This window comes from Phyllostomus hastatus, unplaced genomic scaffold (assembly GCF_019186645.2).
Source record: "Phyllostomus hastatus isolate PE091 unplaced genomic scaffold, TTU_PhHast_1.1 phas_scaffold_760, whole genome shotgun sequence".
Classification (NCBI taxonomy): Eukaryota; Metazoa; Chordata; class Mammalia; order Chiroptera; family Phyllostomidae; genus Phyllostomus; species Phyllostomus hastatus.
Genome location: NW_025334040.1, coordinates 3,013,348 through 3,026,142, shown reverse-complemented (window position 1 = coordinate 3,026,142; position 12,795 = coordinate 3,013,348). Strand labels below are relative to the sequence as shown.

General features: G+C 48.9%; 1 protein-coding gene across 4 annotated transcripts in view; it reads left to right on the top strand.

Moving 5' to 3' along the window:
* The window catches only part of NF2 (NF2, moesin-ezrin-radixin like (MERLIN) tumor suppressor), a 70,557-nt gene that overhangs the window by 41,287 nt on the left and 16,475 nt on the right, over positions 1 to 12,795 (top strand). For all 4 annotated transcript variants that reach the window (XM_045826797.1, XM_045826798.1, XM_045826799.1 and 1 more), the window contains exons 7-13: positions 229 to 304; positions 2,738 to 2,872; positions 5,963 to 6,037; positions 6,990 to 7,103; positions 9,599 to 9,721; positions 10,475 to 10,692; positions 12,057 to 12,162. In XM_045826797.1, coding sequence (XP_045682753.1) covers positions 229 to 304; positions 2,738 to 2,872; positions 5,963 to 6,037; positions 6,990 to 7,103; positions 9,599 to 9,721; positions 10,475 to 10,692; positions 12,057 to 12,162 — 847 coding nt within the window. The remainder of the gene's footprint in view (positions 1 to 228; positions 305 to 2,737; positions 2,873 to 5,962; positions 6,038 to 6,989; positions 7,104 to 9,598; positions 9,722 to 10,474; positions 10,693 to 12,056; positions 12,163 to 12,795) is intronic.

Below are 12,795 nucleotides of genomic sequence, written 5' to 3'. Positions count from 1 at the left end.
ATGGAGTTGAAGCCAAGAGATGCTGTGATGAATCTGCTTTCTTGTTTCTACGGGAATGGGAGATTCTGCTTGACCTCGTTGTATTCAGCAGGCTTAGGGTTAGGAAGAGCCTCACGGTGTCTTCTCTGGCTCGCGTCCCCTGGCAGATTTGATGCTCAGCGTGGCAGGCACCAGCCCTCCAGTTTTCTCACTTAGCTCCAGTGACAATGTCTTTCATTGTCCCCACAGGGATGAAGCTGAAATGGAATATTTGAAGATAGCTCAGGACCTGGAGATGTACGGCGTGAACTACTTCGCAATCCGGGTGCGTTGAAGCTTCTCCGAGTTCCCTGCGTATAAACAGGCTGAACCAGGGACAGGCTGCTAAGATGGGTTACTTTCTCATTCAGGGTGGTAGACTCTTTAACGGTTCAGTGGTGAAGAGGAGAAGAAAAGGGGAGAGGGTCTTATAGCCTCATTTTCTATTTTGGGGACTTCAATTAGATCCTAGGTAATTAGGTGTGAGTTGAGCCTTGGGAGAAGGGCGGTGCGTGGGGAGGGGAGTGGTTTAGGGGGGGCTGGTCCTGCACTGAGCCAGGGGCCCTGTCTGAGTGCAGCATTTGATTATATCTGGCTCTGTGAGATCTGGGCCCCCAGGGAGCACCTGTCAGTACTTTCTTTCCCCAAGGGCACAAGGAGAGTAAAACCGCTTATAAACAGCACCAACCTGTTTGGGTGTAGACTCTTGTTCTCTCTAGCAGGCTAATTGGTTTTCTGTTCAGACCACTAATAGTCCTCCGTCCTCTGGGAAACCATTGCCTCTGTAGCAGATAGGCATTCGGGCCTTTCCAGTCTTTCTCCGGAGGGTCCCCTGCTGGCTGTAGCAGGAGGCAGCTCCTTCCAAAGGAATCCATGTGAATTTGCTCAAGTGGTTCATTGCTGGCTCCAGACTGTAGAGGAGGAGATATTAAAACAACCGTCGCAGTATGGTTTGCTTTCCTTAGGGGAGTCCCTATACATTTTACATTAAATTGGGGTAAATCGGAACACATTTAAAATGTCCTAGCCTAGCTGTCTACCTGATTTGTTTTCTAAACACAAATTTTAAAGAATAAGGCACCCCGACAAATCATGTCACGTCATAGAGTAAATGAGTGCCCAGAGGATTTTCCGTGATAACACAGAAGGTATTTTTCTCAAGTTTTTTAAAAATTTATTTTACTTTTTTAAATTTTCTAAAGTTTTATTAATTTGTGTTTGTTGATTCGGTTTCTTTAGGGTCAGGGTAATTTAGTGCATTTCTGGGTTTTGTCAGCAGAATCCCCCTTGCTCTATATACCCACCACCTAGATTCTAGAAAACTCATGTTTTACGATCCTTGGAAAACAGTTTCTCATAGCAGTCTGATACCGGTGTGTGTGTGTGGTTCTTATATTAGGCCATAGACAAAGCTAATGCATGTTTCAGTTAAAGTTCCTGAATTCACTGTCAACTCAGGAACACATGTGCTTAAAACCATTTCCAAAGGGCTGCTTGAGTTTCCCTCCCTTTCTCCCGGAGATGTCGGAGTCATGGTGATAGGCAGCACGAAGTGAGATCCTTTGTTTTTTTTTTTTTTTTTCCCAGAGCTAAACAAAATAGTCAGAAACATCTCATTTTCCAAAATACCATGGATTTTAAAAGTACAGAGCCTCACTTGTATTTACATAGTACATAGCTTTAAGAGCTTTGAAGACAAGCAGAGGAATCTCTCTCATGCTTTGGCAATCACACCTGGCCTCAGGGTGTTAGGAAAAAAACTACCTTGGAGCAGGCCCTTGTCCACGTGACAGCTGCCACTAGGTGGGCGCTTCTCATCACCGTCCACGTGCCTTCTCGGGTTGCAGCTCTGTCTTCCTGCCCCTGAGTTTCAGTTTGGGCTCATCGTGGTCAGCAAGGGGTTTTGCACAGGAAGCTTCCCCCCTCCGTCACACAAAGGCCAGACCGCAGCACAGGTGGACGGCCCTGCAGCCTGAGGATGTGGCCTCCAGGTTCACAGCGGGGTCAGCAATGTGCAGGCCCAGCACGCTTGCCCTCTGGCTGTCCTGATCTGTGACCATCAGAGGCAGAACATAAGTATAGGCGATTAATTTTTTACACAGCCTTCCTGAGACCTAATTTATGTATAATTCAGTTTGATATATTTTTCCAACATTTTATTCTAAAAAATTTTAAACATACAGAAAAGCTGAAAGAATTTTACAGTGAATAAATACCCACCCATATATACTCACTGCACAGATTCTACAATTAACATTTATACTTGCTTTTTCACACTAAGATATACTTTAACTTGTAGTAATAAGACCATCTGATCTCAGCAATTCGAGTTTTCTTTCTGGTAGTTCAACAGTTTTTTCTTTTGACATAAGAAATGATGAAACCTGCAGGTTTTTATTTTATATCTATGGTGACCTGGTTATTTAATTAGAGGCTAGCAATGCTTAGATTGCTGCTACTTGAGCCAGCGAGCCAGCGACGGGGGACTCCAGTCGCCCCTCTGTGGGACACACGAATCATATAAATGGGATGGTTTTGCCTCCACCTGCCTCCATTCAGGAAGCCAGAGGCCCCCTGGGCTATGAGACAGCTGTGGCTTCTGCTGGGAACTGTTGAAACTTGTCATATGTAACAGTGTGCGCCAGGCCTTTGGGGAAGCTGAATAAGACCTCCAGCCTCAGCTGGAGCTGACAGTAGCTGTTCTTTGTTGAATCTACAGAATAAAAAGGGCACAGAGCTGCTGCTTGGAGTGGACGCTCTGGGGCTTCACATCTATGACCCCGAGAACAGGCTGACCCCCAAGATCTCCTTCCCGTGGAATGAAATCCGAAACATCTCGTACAGCGACAAGGAGGTAGGACGTTATCTGTGCTGCCAACGCGCCAGTGGCTCAGCAGAAGGTCTTTCCCCATCTCTGCTCCTTCCTTGCTGAAGCATCCCCGGCCAGATTTCTCCTGTTGTCAAGGAAATCATTTAATTCCCAGGCTTTGGGTTTTGGTTATCGATTCGTATGGTATATACAGAACAGTACAGGCGTCCCATTCTCGAATAGCCTCTAACTGAACCCCCTGCTGACTACCAGGAGGCTGGGAAGCTCAACCTGTCAGGACTAAACCGCAAGAACAGTAAACAAACCAAAATGTAACCTTTTCTTATTACTTGGCTTTCTATTTCTGGTGAGAAATTCTCTTTGCACTTTAAGTGTGGAATGTATTAAACCTTCTCTTTGTGTCTAATGCTTGATACGTGGAGGGGGGTGGCATATACCAACAATGATATAAATAATGATATCAGGCTGACTTGCTTACAAGAATTTGAGAATAATTAAGTTTAAATTATTTAGATAAACGCTCTAAGTTAGAATTCAAATATTTCTAGACAGGATGGTGACCTTTCCCAAAAGCTGTAGTCCTTCATTCATTTGTTCGCTCACTCATTCATTCTTCGTTCATAGTAAGGGAATTATTGAGCTTCTGGTTTGTGTTAGGTCTCGTAGTGGAAACAAAGATATAGAAAGGCTTGTCTTAGCCCTCAGGGAAGTTACAGTCCAGTGCCGGCTGGGCGGCCGTGGTACGTGGCTGTGGTGTGAGGGACTGGCAACGAGAGTGACGGTGATACGGTGCTTTTGCCTGTACAGGCACTGTCACCCCCACTTGCTCGTCCTCCCACGAACATTGCTGTAAGAACAGGGGCTGGGTTTGGTCATCTCTATCACGTCGCAGGAAGCAGAGACGTAGAGAGCTCAGGTGACCTGTGTCTGGGGAGTGGAATGGCAGGGGCTAAGTGCCAGGTTCCCTGAAGCCACAGGGCACTAGGCAGCGGAGAGCAGGCCCAGACAGTGCGCAGTGACTTACTGGTGCCCACACAGCCGGGACACCTGAGTGTGGGGATAGTAACAGCAATGGTTCGTGTTGCCTGCAGAGCCCCCACCCACTCCTAGGCAGACTTCCTGCTTTCTCTCCTCGGAGCAGCTCAGAGAGAGGAACGGCAGGCTCCTGGTTCCTAATACGTGGTTGAGATCTACTCGGCCATGCTTGATGAGACAGATGGAGCTTCTTAACTCAAAACATTCTGGCTTTCCAATTTTTGTCAGTAGCCCAGGAGATGAGCATTTAAGGTATTTATTTTTTAAAGTACTTAACTTGAAAGCTCCACATGTCTTAAAGCAGTAGGTGTGCCATGGTATGGTAGTTTTTCATTTCCAATTTTATAAAGTCTGTTTATTGCACATCCACAAATCTGTGTGCTACAGGCTCCCAAAACACGCGTTCTCCCAGAGCCCAAGGCCTGAAGCCCCCCTTCGTGTGGCCGGATGTCATAGACCGTAATGCGCCCTCTCTGGGGGCAAGGCACCGTCATGTTCCATCACGTCAATAACTCTCACAGTAAAAAGACCCCAAGCTGACTTGACATAATAGGAAGTAGTCTTAGTACTTATGTATGACAGCCATGCTGTCAAAACAGAAATGTGGGTTATTTTAAGTGATTCATTGATTCTCTGTGCAGCCCTGGCGTGGTGCAGAGCCTGCGGTTTCCCCACTACTTGTGGTTTCCTGCTGACAGCTCCGGGATTTGACAGCAAGGCCCAAAATAAGCTCACAAAATTCACAAATAGCAGCCTACACAGGGTGATACTGCTTCTAAGTGAACTTGACCAAAAGCTAAACAAAGCGTTGTTTTCTGTCTTCATTGTGCTAACCCCTTGTTGGGCAATATAGCATGAGAAAGAAATACCCAAGAATAGATCTTTTCCAAACATATGTATTTTTTTATTTAAAGGTTTTATTTATCTCTAGAAAGAGGGGAAGGGAGAGAGAAACAAAAGGAGAGAAACATCAATGTGTGGTTGCCTCTCACGCGTCCCCAGCTGGGGGCCTGGCCTGCAATCTAGGCATGTGCCCTGACTGGGAATGGACCCGACGACCCCTTGGTTCACAGGCCGGCACTCAATCCACTGAGCCACACCAGCCAGGGCATCTTTCCAAACGTATTTTTTAAGTGCGTCTTTGAAACCTAGGACCTGTCTGGTCTCATCAGGAATAGTTGACAACAACGGTTGCCATTTGTTCTCTATGTGGTACCTTTCTTAGTGGCCTGGCCCTGGGTTCTCCCATCAGCTACCACCCTATCCTTCTCATTCATTGTTCTCTCCCTTTGATTTCGTCTTCACGCTTTACTGTATTCCTTCTGTCATCAGCTTGCATCTACTAATCCCCCTGGTCAGAAACCTGGAATTATCCCCCATATGCTGTCACATCGAATCTTAACCCCTCTGTCTACTCTCAGGCCACCTCACCAGCCCCAGCCCAACCCAGCCTCCCTCCCAGTCTAAGCCCACAGTATCCTCTTAGTCATCAAAGAGCTTATAATGTCAAGAACACACACACACACACACACACACACACTGCTCATTTGTCCATCTCTGCCTTATTTCTATTGTTCCCCTGTCTAGAATGTCCTTCTATCCTGCTTTTTCGCTTCTCTGTCATATTCTTTACCAGCTTAAGTCCCCTCCTACTTATGGTAGATTACTGTGAATCCTCCAGGACATTTGTGATGTGTGCCACCCAATGAGGCACTAATAATATGTGATGTAATTTCTTGAGTCATCGACTGTTGTTCATCTAGTTTCACCAGGTTGTGAGCCTCCTAAAGTCACAGCCATGACTTAGGCTCTGGTGTGGCCCTCCCAGTATTAGCCTGGAGCTTGGGCCTGTCAAGGGTTTGTATTTCAGGTTTCTCAGTCCAGGACTTGGTGCCCTCAGACACTTATAATCCACCGTAGCTCACCCTGCGGTCATGCCTGGGTGCTGGGAAGCCGGGGCAGGGAAACAGCCATGTGCTGGATCTTTGCCAGGGCGGTGGCTGCTTTTGCGGAATTCCCCAGTTGCTGGTAACATTCTAGGCTGTCAGCCTGAACCTGTTTTCTGCTTCCTTCCTTCAGTTTACTATTAAACCATTGGATAAGAAAATCGATGTCTTCAAGTTCAACTCCTCAAAGCTGCGTGTCAATAAGCTGGTAAGCTGAGATCCTGGTTTTTATTACCGATAGCTCCAGTTTTTCTGAGAAATCAAACGCCCTTTTTGAACCAGTATCAGAGTGACATCTCGGTACATGCTGTTCTGATAGGCCGGGAAAGACTCTTCTCTTTAGCTTAACCTAAAGAGTCAAACCTAAGTTTTATGATGAAGCATTTGTAAAAATTATTTTTACTGAAGTACTTCATACATATAAAAGAATAAGTATAATGTGCATATATATGGCATAAAGAATAATAAAAATAAGTGCCTATGTACCCACTACCCAGCTTTAAGAAATAGCACACCCCAATACTGTTGAAACCCCTCATGTTAGCCAGTCTCCCCCTCTCCCCTCCTCAAGGGCGATCATTATTCTAAGCTCATTATTCTCTTGCTTTTCATCAGAACTTTATTTTTATGGCAAAACAAATATACTATTAAGTTTTGTATAAATGCTTGCAGCTGTATTCTCTGTCACTTGCCCATTTTACACATTATTTTTGATTTATGTATGTTGATGCTTAAAGATATGATCCCTTCATTTCCACTGCTGTATGGCATTCCATCATGTGGCTGCAGGTATATATACTGTTCTTATTCCCCTATTAATGGACAATTAAGTGCTTTTCACTTCTGTGCCCTTTTAACAAAGCTGTTACGAACGTTCTTCCTGGTGCACGTGGGCAGTATTTTCTCTGGAGTCCAGGGAATACGAGCATCTAGCCTCCTGTCCCCTGGCGCATCTGAGGCCCCTTCAGTTTGCTCTCTCCGGCGCTGACAGCACGAGAGGCCAGGATTCCGGCCTTGGTGTTTCACGCCACGCTCCCCTCTCCAGGCTTCCTTTCCGCTGCCCACGAGAGCTCTCAGACCGAGACGCTGCAGCGCCAGTGAGCTGTAAGCGGTGAAGTAAATTTGTGGGTTTAACATTTCTCCCGCTTCCATGGCCACAGATTCTTCAGCTGTGTATTGGGAACCATGACCTTTTTATGAGGAGAAGAAAGGCCGATTCTTTGGAAGTTCAGCAGATGAAAGCCCAGGCCAGGGAGGAGAAAGCTAGAAAGCAGGTGAGCAAGACCGTGTTTGGACTGCTGGTACCACCTGGTGGCCTTGGCCCAGCGGGTGAGGAGTGGTTACCGGCAGACAAGAGTCCTTTGGTCATGGAGAATACGTATTCTTATTTTATATCTTTTGGATTTTTCTTGGCTGATGCCCAGCTGGTAGGGTGTCAGCTCTGGAACTGAGGGATAAACTCTAATAGCCTATCTAAAAGAAATGTCTCTAGTTATTCCTCCACTTAAGTGAAGTGGAAAGAAATAGTCAAGCCTGCACGTCCCCACCCATTCATCCATTTCTCTTCCCTCCAGCTAAGCTTTCCTTTTGCCTGCCTGTCTCTCCTGTCTCCTTTGCCCGGCCTTCTCCTTTTCTAATTAGATGGTGATAGAATGCATGGCAGCATTTCAATGCTGCTGCTGGAATGCTAATTAGACTCTGGCTGCACTTCCCCACTGTAGGTCAGCCCAGCGGCACATCACCCAGCACGGGAGGTGCCCGAGCGCCTATCAGCAGACTGGACAATCTGCATCATTGTTTCCTACTCATAGGCCTTTCTGACTCACCGAAATCCACACAACTAATCTGAGCCTCACCCCTGAGAATATTAATTGTGGTTTTGGACAAACTACTAGATAGCATAGCAGCAGCTGCAGTCAGCGGCCCTCAGGACTTGCGGGCTCAAGAAGGTGTAATAATTAGTCTGTGCGCAGCTGTCTCTGATTTGGGAACTCCGGCGGGTCTGGCTCCCAGCCCTGAGTTTCAGAATGAAATGCCCAGTTTGATCCTGTGCTTTCAACTCCCCATCTCTTTGCTTTCTGAGATGGCAGGCCATAGATGTGCTCTTCAGGACGCTTTGTGGGTGGTGGAACGGGTTTTGTTGGACAAAGAAATGCTCTTGAGCCAGCACAGTGTGACGGCGGCAACTGTCAGAAGAGCCCCGTCTGACTTCTTTTGCAGCAGAGCAAAGCTTAGAAGCGAGAGATCTAAAAACAGTGAGGAGTGTGTAAGCCTGCAGGCTGTGGCAGCGAATAGCGGGAACACGCCCCGACCTGCACTGCCTGTAGAACAGCAGAGGCACGTCCCTGGGATCTGGCAACTGCAGGTCGGGGCTCCACGCCCCCCTCTCCAAACAGACAGTGACCTTGGAGCCAGCTGTGAAACTTAGCCTGTGACGCTAGTGAATGACTTAACTTCCAGACCTCAGTGTTCTCATCTATCACGTGGGGGCTGATGATGCCTCTTCTCTGTCTCGGATCAAAGGACATATTGAACCTGAAAGTCATTACTGCTTAAACCACTTTGCAGACGAGAGGTCCCTTATTAAGGGGGTGGAGGCCGCGGGGAAGTGCAGTGCTGGGGATGGAAGGGGACTGCCTGGGCTATTTCACGTGGAGACTAATGGACACACAGTTATCCGCCGAATGGAAATCCTAATATGATGGAAATTAGAGAACAAATTGGCCAAGCTTTTCATTGAAAATTAGAGAAGAATTTACAGTATTTTATGGCTTGTCTTTTCATTATTCCTTCGAGGTCCACTGCATTATTTATTTTTATTTTTTTGCTTAGTACTTAGAAAAAAGCAGCAATCTTAGAAATCTTGTGTTTGGGAGAAGATTGAAGCAAGAAGTAATTAAATGTGCTTTAATTATTTAAGGAAGAAAATGGTGCAGTGGTCACTTCTGGCTTCTGTTTCCCGAATTCAGTGAGTACAGCCGGATCACAGTGAACAGCACTTGTCCTGTGCTTGTTTGCCTTATTAAGCTCGGCATGTGGCCCAATTAATACAGTGATCCAGAAGGCAAAGGAGGTGGCAGCGCCTTTGTACTGGCGCCTGGAGGATGGGGGCTGTGCTCCCCGCCTGGCACCCTCCTGTCGCAGGCCTGGCTCAGGAGGTGCCTCCATGTGAATCTGTGCGGAGGCTGCTGCAGCCTCCCCCTGTGAAAGACAATGTGTGAACTACTGGTGCAGCACGCAGAGTGATTTCGTCTCCTCTGTGGGTCAGAGGCAAGAGCGGAGCTCTGGTGTGGATGAAATCGGAGGTGTGGAAGAGGTCTGTGCACATTAGAAATGGCGGGGTGGCTCATCCACCCAGAGGAGAAAGCTGTCTATTTCTGGGGCTCCATCCCAGGGAGAAGGAGCCTGCATTGTGTCCCGTCAGCCTCAGGGCAGAGTCCCGAGAGGACTCTCGGCACAAAAAGGGATTTTGGCAAGGTGGCTGGTTCAGCATACGCTGTGTAAGAATGCCCCCTTCAATCCAGGTAGAGAGCTGACTTGGCTCTTTGTTGGTTTGGTTACCACGAGATGTTCCTCCAAGGAGCATAGCTTTCAACTTGACAGCTGGTTTAGAAGGGCAGAGAGTGGTAGGTGACAAGCGTGACACTGGCTACCAAAAGGAAAGGGTCCCCAAAGGGGAGACGCTGGCTTGCTGGGCCTCCCTGGATCCCTGTGGCGCCGTAGGTTGGGAGCCCCTTCTCTCAGTGACTGCTTTCGTCCCCGCCCCCAGATGGAGCGGCAGCGCCTGGCTCGAGAGAAGCAGATGAGGGAGGAGGCTGAGCGCACGAGGGACGAGCTGGAGAGGAGGCTGCTGCAGATGAAAGAAGAAGCGACAATGGCCAACGAAGCACTGGTGATTTGGGGTCTGGGGCCCGGGAGGCTGCTCGGGGTCTTGCTCAGCTTGCTGGCGTGAGACCTCCCGAGGACCACAGATTAGTGACATTTGCTTTGACATTTAAGCTTAAAAAAAAAAATAGTGCCTTTCCTTTCCACCTGTGCAGGCAGAAGCAAATTTAACCTGAGTTCACATGCAGACAAACTCCTTTTCACCATGGGATGCCTTTAAGGCAGGGCCTCTCAGCTTCAGCACCACTGACCCTGGCCCGGATCGTCCTTCGTGGTGGGTCTGTCCTGTCACTGAAGGGTGTCTAGTAGTGTCCCTGGTCTCTATCCACTAGATGCTGGAGGTACCACCTTACTTTGGTTGTCTCATTTGCGACAATCAAAAATGTTTGCAGACATCGTTACATGTGCCCCAGGGGAAAAAGACTCCCCTGGTCTGGAACTGATTTAAAAGGAAAAACGAGAACAGAGTTAAGTTGGTTTTCTCCCTTGTAAAGCATAAACCTCAGCTCAAATGGGGACTCCAGAAAGGTGCTTTCTTGTTGCTCCCCATGGAGGAACCTGAAGGGCCCTTCTGAAAAGTTGAGGGGTGTGGCTTGCCATCTGTTTGCCAGGGTGTCATCTGTGGGGGGACATTCAGGGGAAGGGCCCCAAGGAATCGGAGGCTCTGGTTCTTGCTGACCTACCTGAGTGTCTGAGCTCATACCTGGTGGGAAAATAGGTGCGTGATCCCCACCCCAGCTGACGGCGCTCTTCCCTCCAGATGCGGTCTGAGGAGACGGCTGACCTGTTGGCGGAAAAGGCCCAAATCACTGAGGAGGAGGCAAAACTCCTGGCACAGAAGGCTGCAGAGGCCGAACAGGAAATGCAGCGCATCAAGGCCACGGCCATTCGGACAGAGGAAGAGAAGCGCCTGATGGAGCAGAAAGTGCTGGAGGCCGAGGTGCTGGCGCTGAAGATGGCTGAAGAGTCAGAGAGGAGGTCAGAGGTGGGGGGTTGGGTGGTCCTGGGCCCTAGGGCCCAGGTGAGGGGCTGCTCAGTCCTGACCTTGCCCTGAGGCAGAGCATGGCTGCAACTGTCCTCCAGCTGCTTCTCTAGCATCTGGGAAGGGGAGAGGCTCCTTTTTTGCTGGGTTGGTGGGGACTGGTGCTTAATCCAGTTTTGGGCAGGAGCTATTGGAAGGAAGCTTGGAGCTCTCTTGTGGAGTGGACCTCGGGTCATGCCTGTGCCTTTGTGATAAGCCCTTGTCCCTCTGATACCGTGTTTGCAGGAAACCCGTCAAGCATGTCCACAGACTGCCTTTAGCTGAGGAGATATAAGGAAGCTCTTCGTACATTTAAAAAATGTGATTTGTTTCCCTTTTCATTTACGGGGCATGTGGAGAGACAGCAGCTACTTACCTTTAATGTAGAAACCAGGTCCCACTTCCCTGCAGGCCTTCCTCGGAGCCAAGGCTCCTGCAGCAGATGGGAGGAAAGGGCCCGCTCCCGGCCAGGATGGCCCGCTCCCAGCCAGGTTGAAGGATGGAACTGTCGTCAGTACTTTTCAAAGAGTATTCCAGGCTCTGGACTGTTCTAGTCCTGCAGCCTTCAGATAAACTCTGGCATGTTCCCACAGCGTTTGGCTCCTTTGATTTCGAACATCTGAATTTAGCTTTTCGCTACCAAGGTATAATCTGTTCAGTTTTCTTCTCCACTTTGTGCGCATTGGTCCAAAAACACAGTTCCTTGTTTTCTGCCCTGCCCGGGCCCCCTTCTTTCCATGTTCGGATCGCTTCCCCCATGAGTGAGGCATGATGGGTTAGATCCTTTGTCCTGTGGGTGAGGACCTGCATCTGAGTGCGAGCCCCTCCACTGGTGCCTGAGGATGTGGGCACTTGGCCTGCAGTTGTTTGGGGGGTAGGAGGGCTTTGGGGGTCCGTTCTTTCACCTCCTGCCCTTTGTAATCCAGCATAAGACCTTCGATCCACCAGATTCTTCCTTGGTTCATCCCGCTCTCACCCAGAAATGCAGTAGAGAGGGCCTACAGCCCAACTGTCCTCCCCCGCCGCCAATTACAAAGGCTTATTATACTCAACTCTTCTCCCCACAGACTGCCCTGCTCTTCCACTTTAGATTTACCAGTTGCAGCAGAACAACACCTGGGAGTGTTGTTCCTAGCTTGGAAGTTCTGATTTTCTGTAAATGCCCCACCCACCACCCTCTACCATCCTTGTTTGTCCAATCTGGTGCCTTCCTCGGGATTAACCCAGGTCCCACCGCTCTAGGGGGGTCACCAGGAGAGGGGGGTCTGTTTCCTCCACCTGTCGTCTTCCATGGAGGTGACGGCTCCTCCTTTTCTTGCAGGGCCAAGGAGGCTGATCAGCTGAAGCAGGACCTGCAGGAAGCCCGTGAGGCAGAGCGGAGAGCCAAGCAAAAGCTCCTGGAAATCACTACGAAGCCCACATACCCGGTGAGCCTGAACAGGGGCTGCCAAGACCTGGTAGCCTTCCTTTCCTTGACGGGGACTGTTCAGGGCAAATGCACGGCAGAGCGAGTGGTGCAGAGGACCTGCAGTTGGGGTCTGGGCAGAACGCCTGGTCTGCCATTTGGCCCTGGACTAGCCAGTCACTTCTCTGGTTGCCAAGATAACAAGCAACAGGGCCTGTTACAGCTCTGGAATGTTTTCCTCGTTCTAAGTAATGTAGTCCCAAATCATCCTCAAGAGAACTTACTCTCTAGCTTCTTAGCGCCAAGCTGAATGTAATCTTCAACTACCGGTATATACCGTATACCATAATCATAGTTCTGGGCAGGGATACCCTCCATACCTCATGTGAACTATTGCCATGCAAGAAGCAGCTTCCAAACTCAGTTTTGGGACAGGGAGACAGACTTCAATTAAATAGGGTCACAAAACAAATAGAGAAGCCTTCTTGTCGGGGGCGGGGGGCACTCAGTTCAGCAAACTGTTTGCACTCCTGTTCTGTCCCATATACTAGCAGGCAGATGGGAAGTCTTTATACAGACACCAGGTGCCCAGGTGCCTAGAGGGGAACTTAGCCCAGCCTGGAGGGGCAGGAGGGGCTCAGGTTGGCGCCTGAGC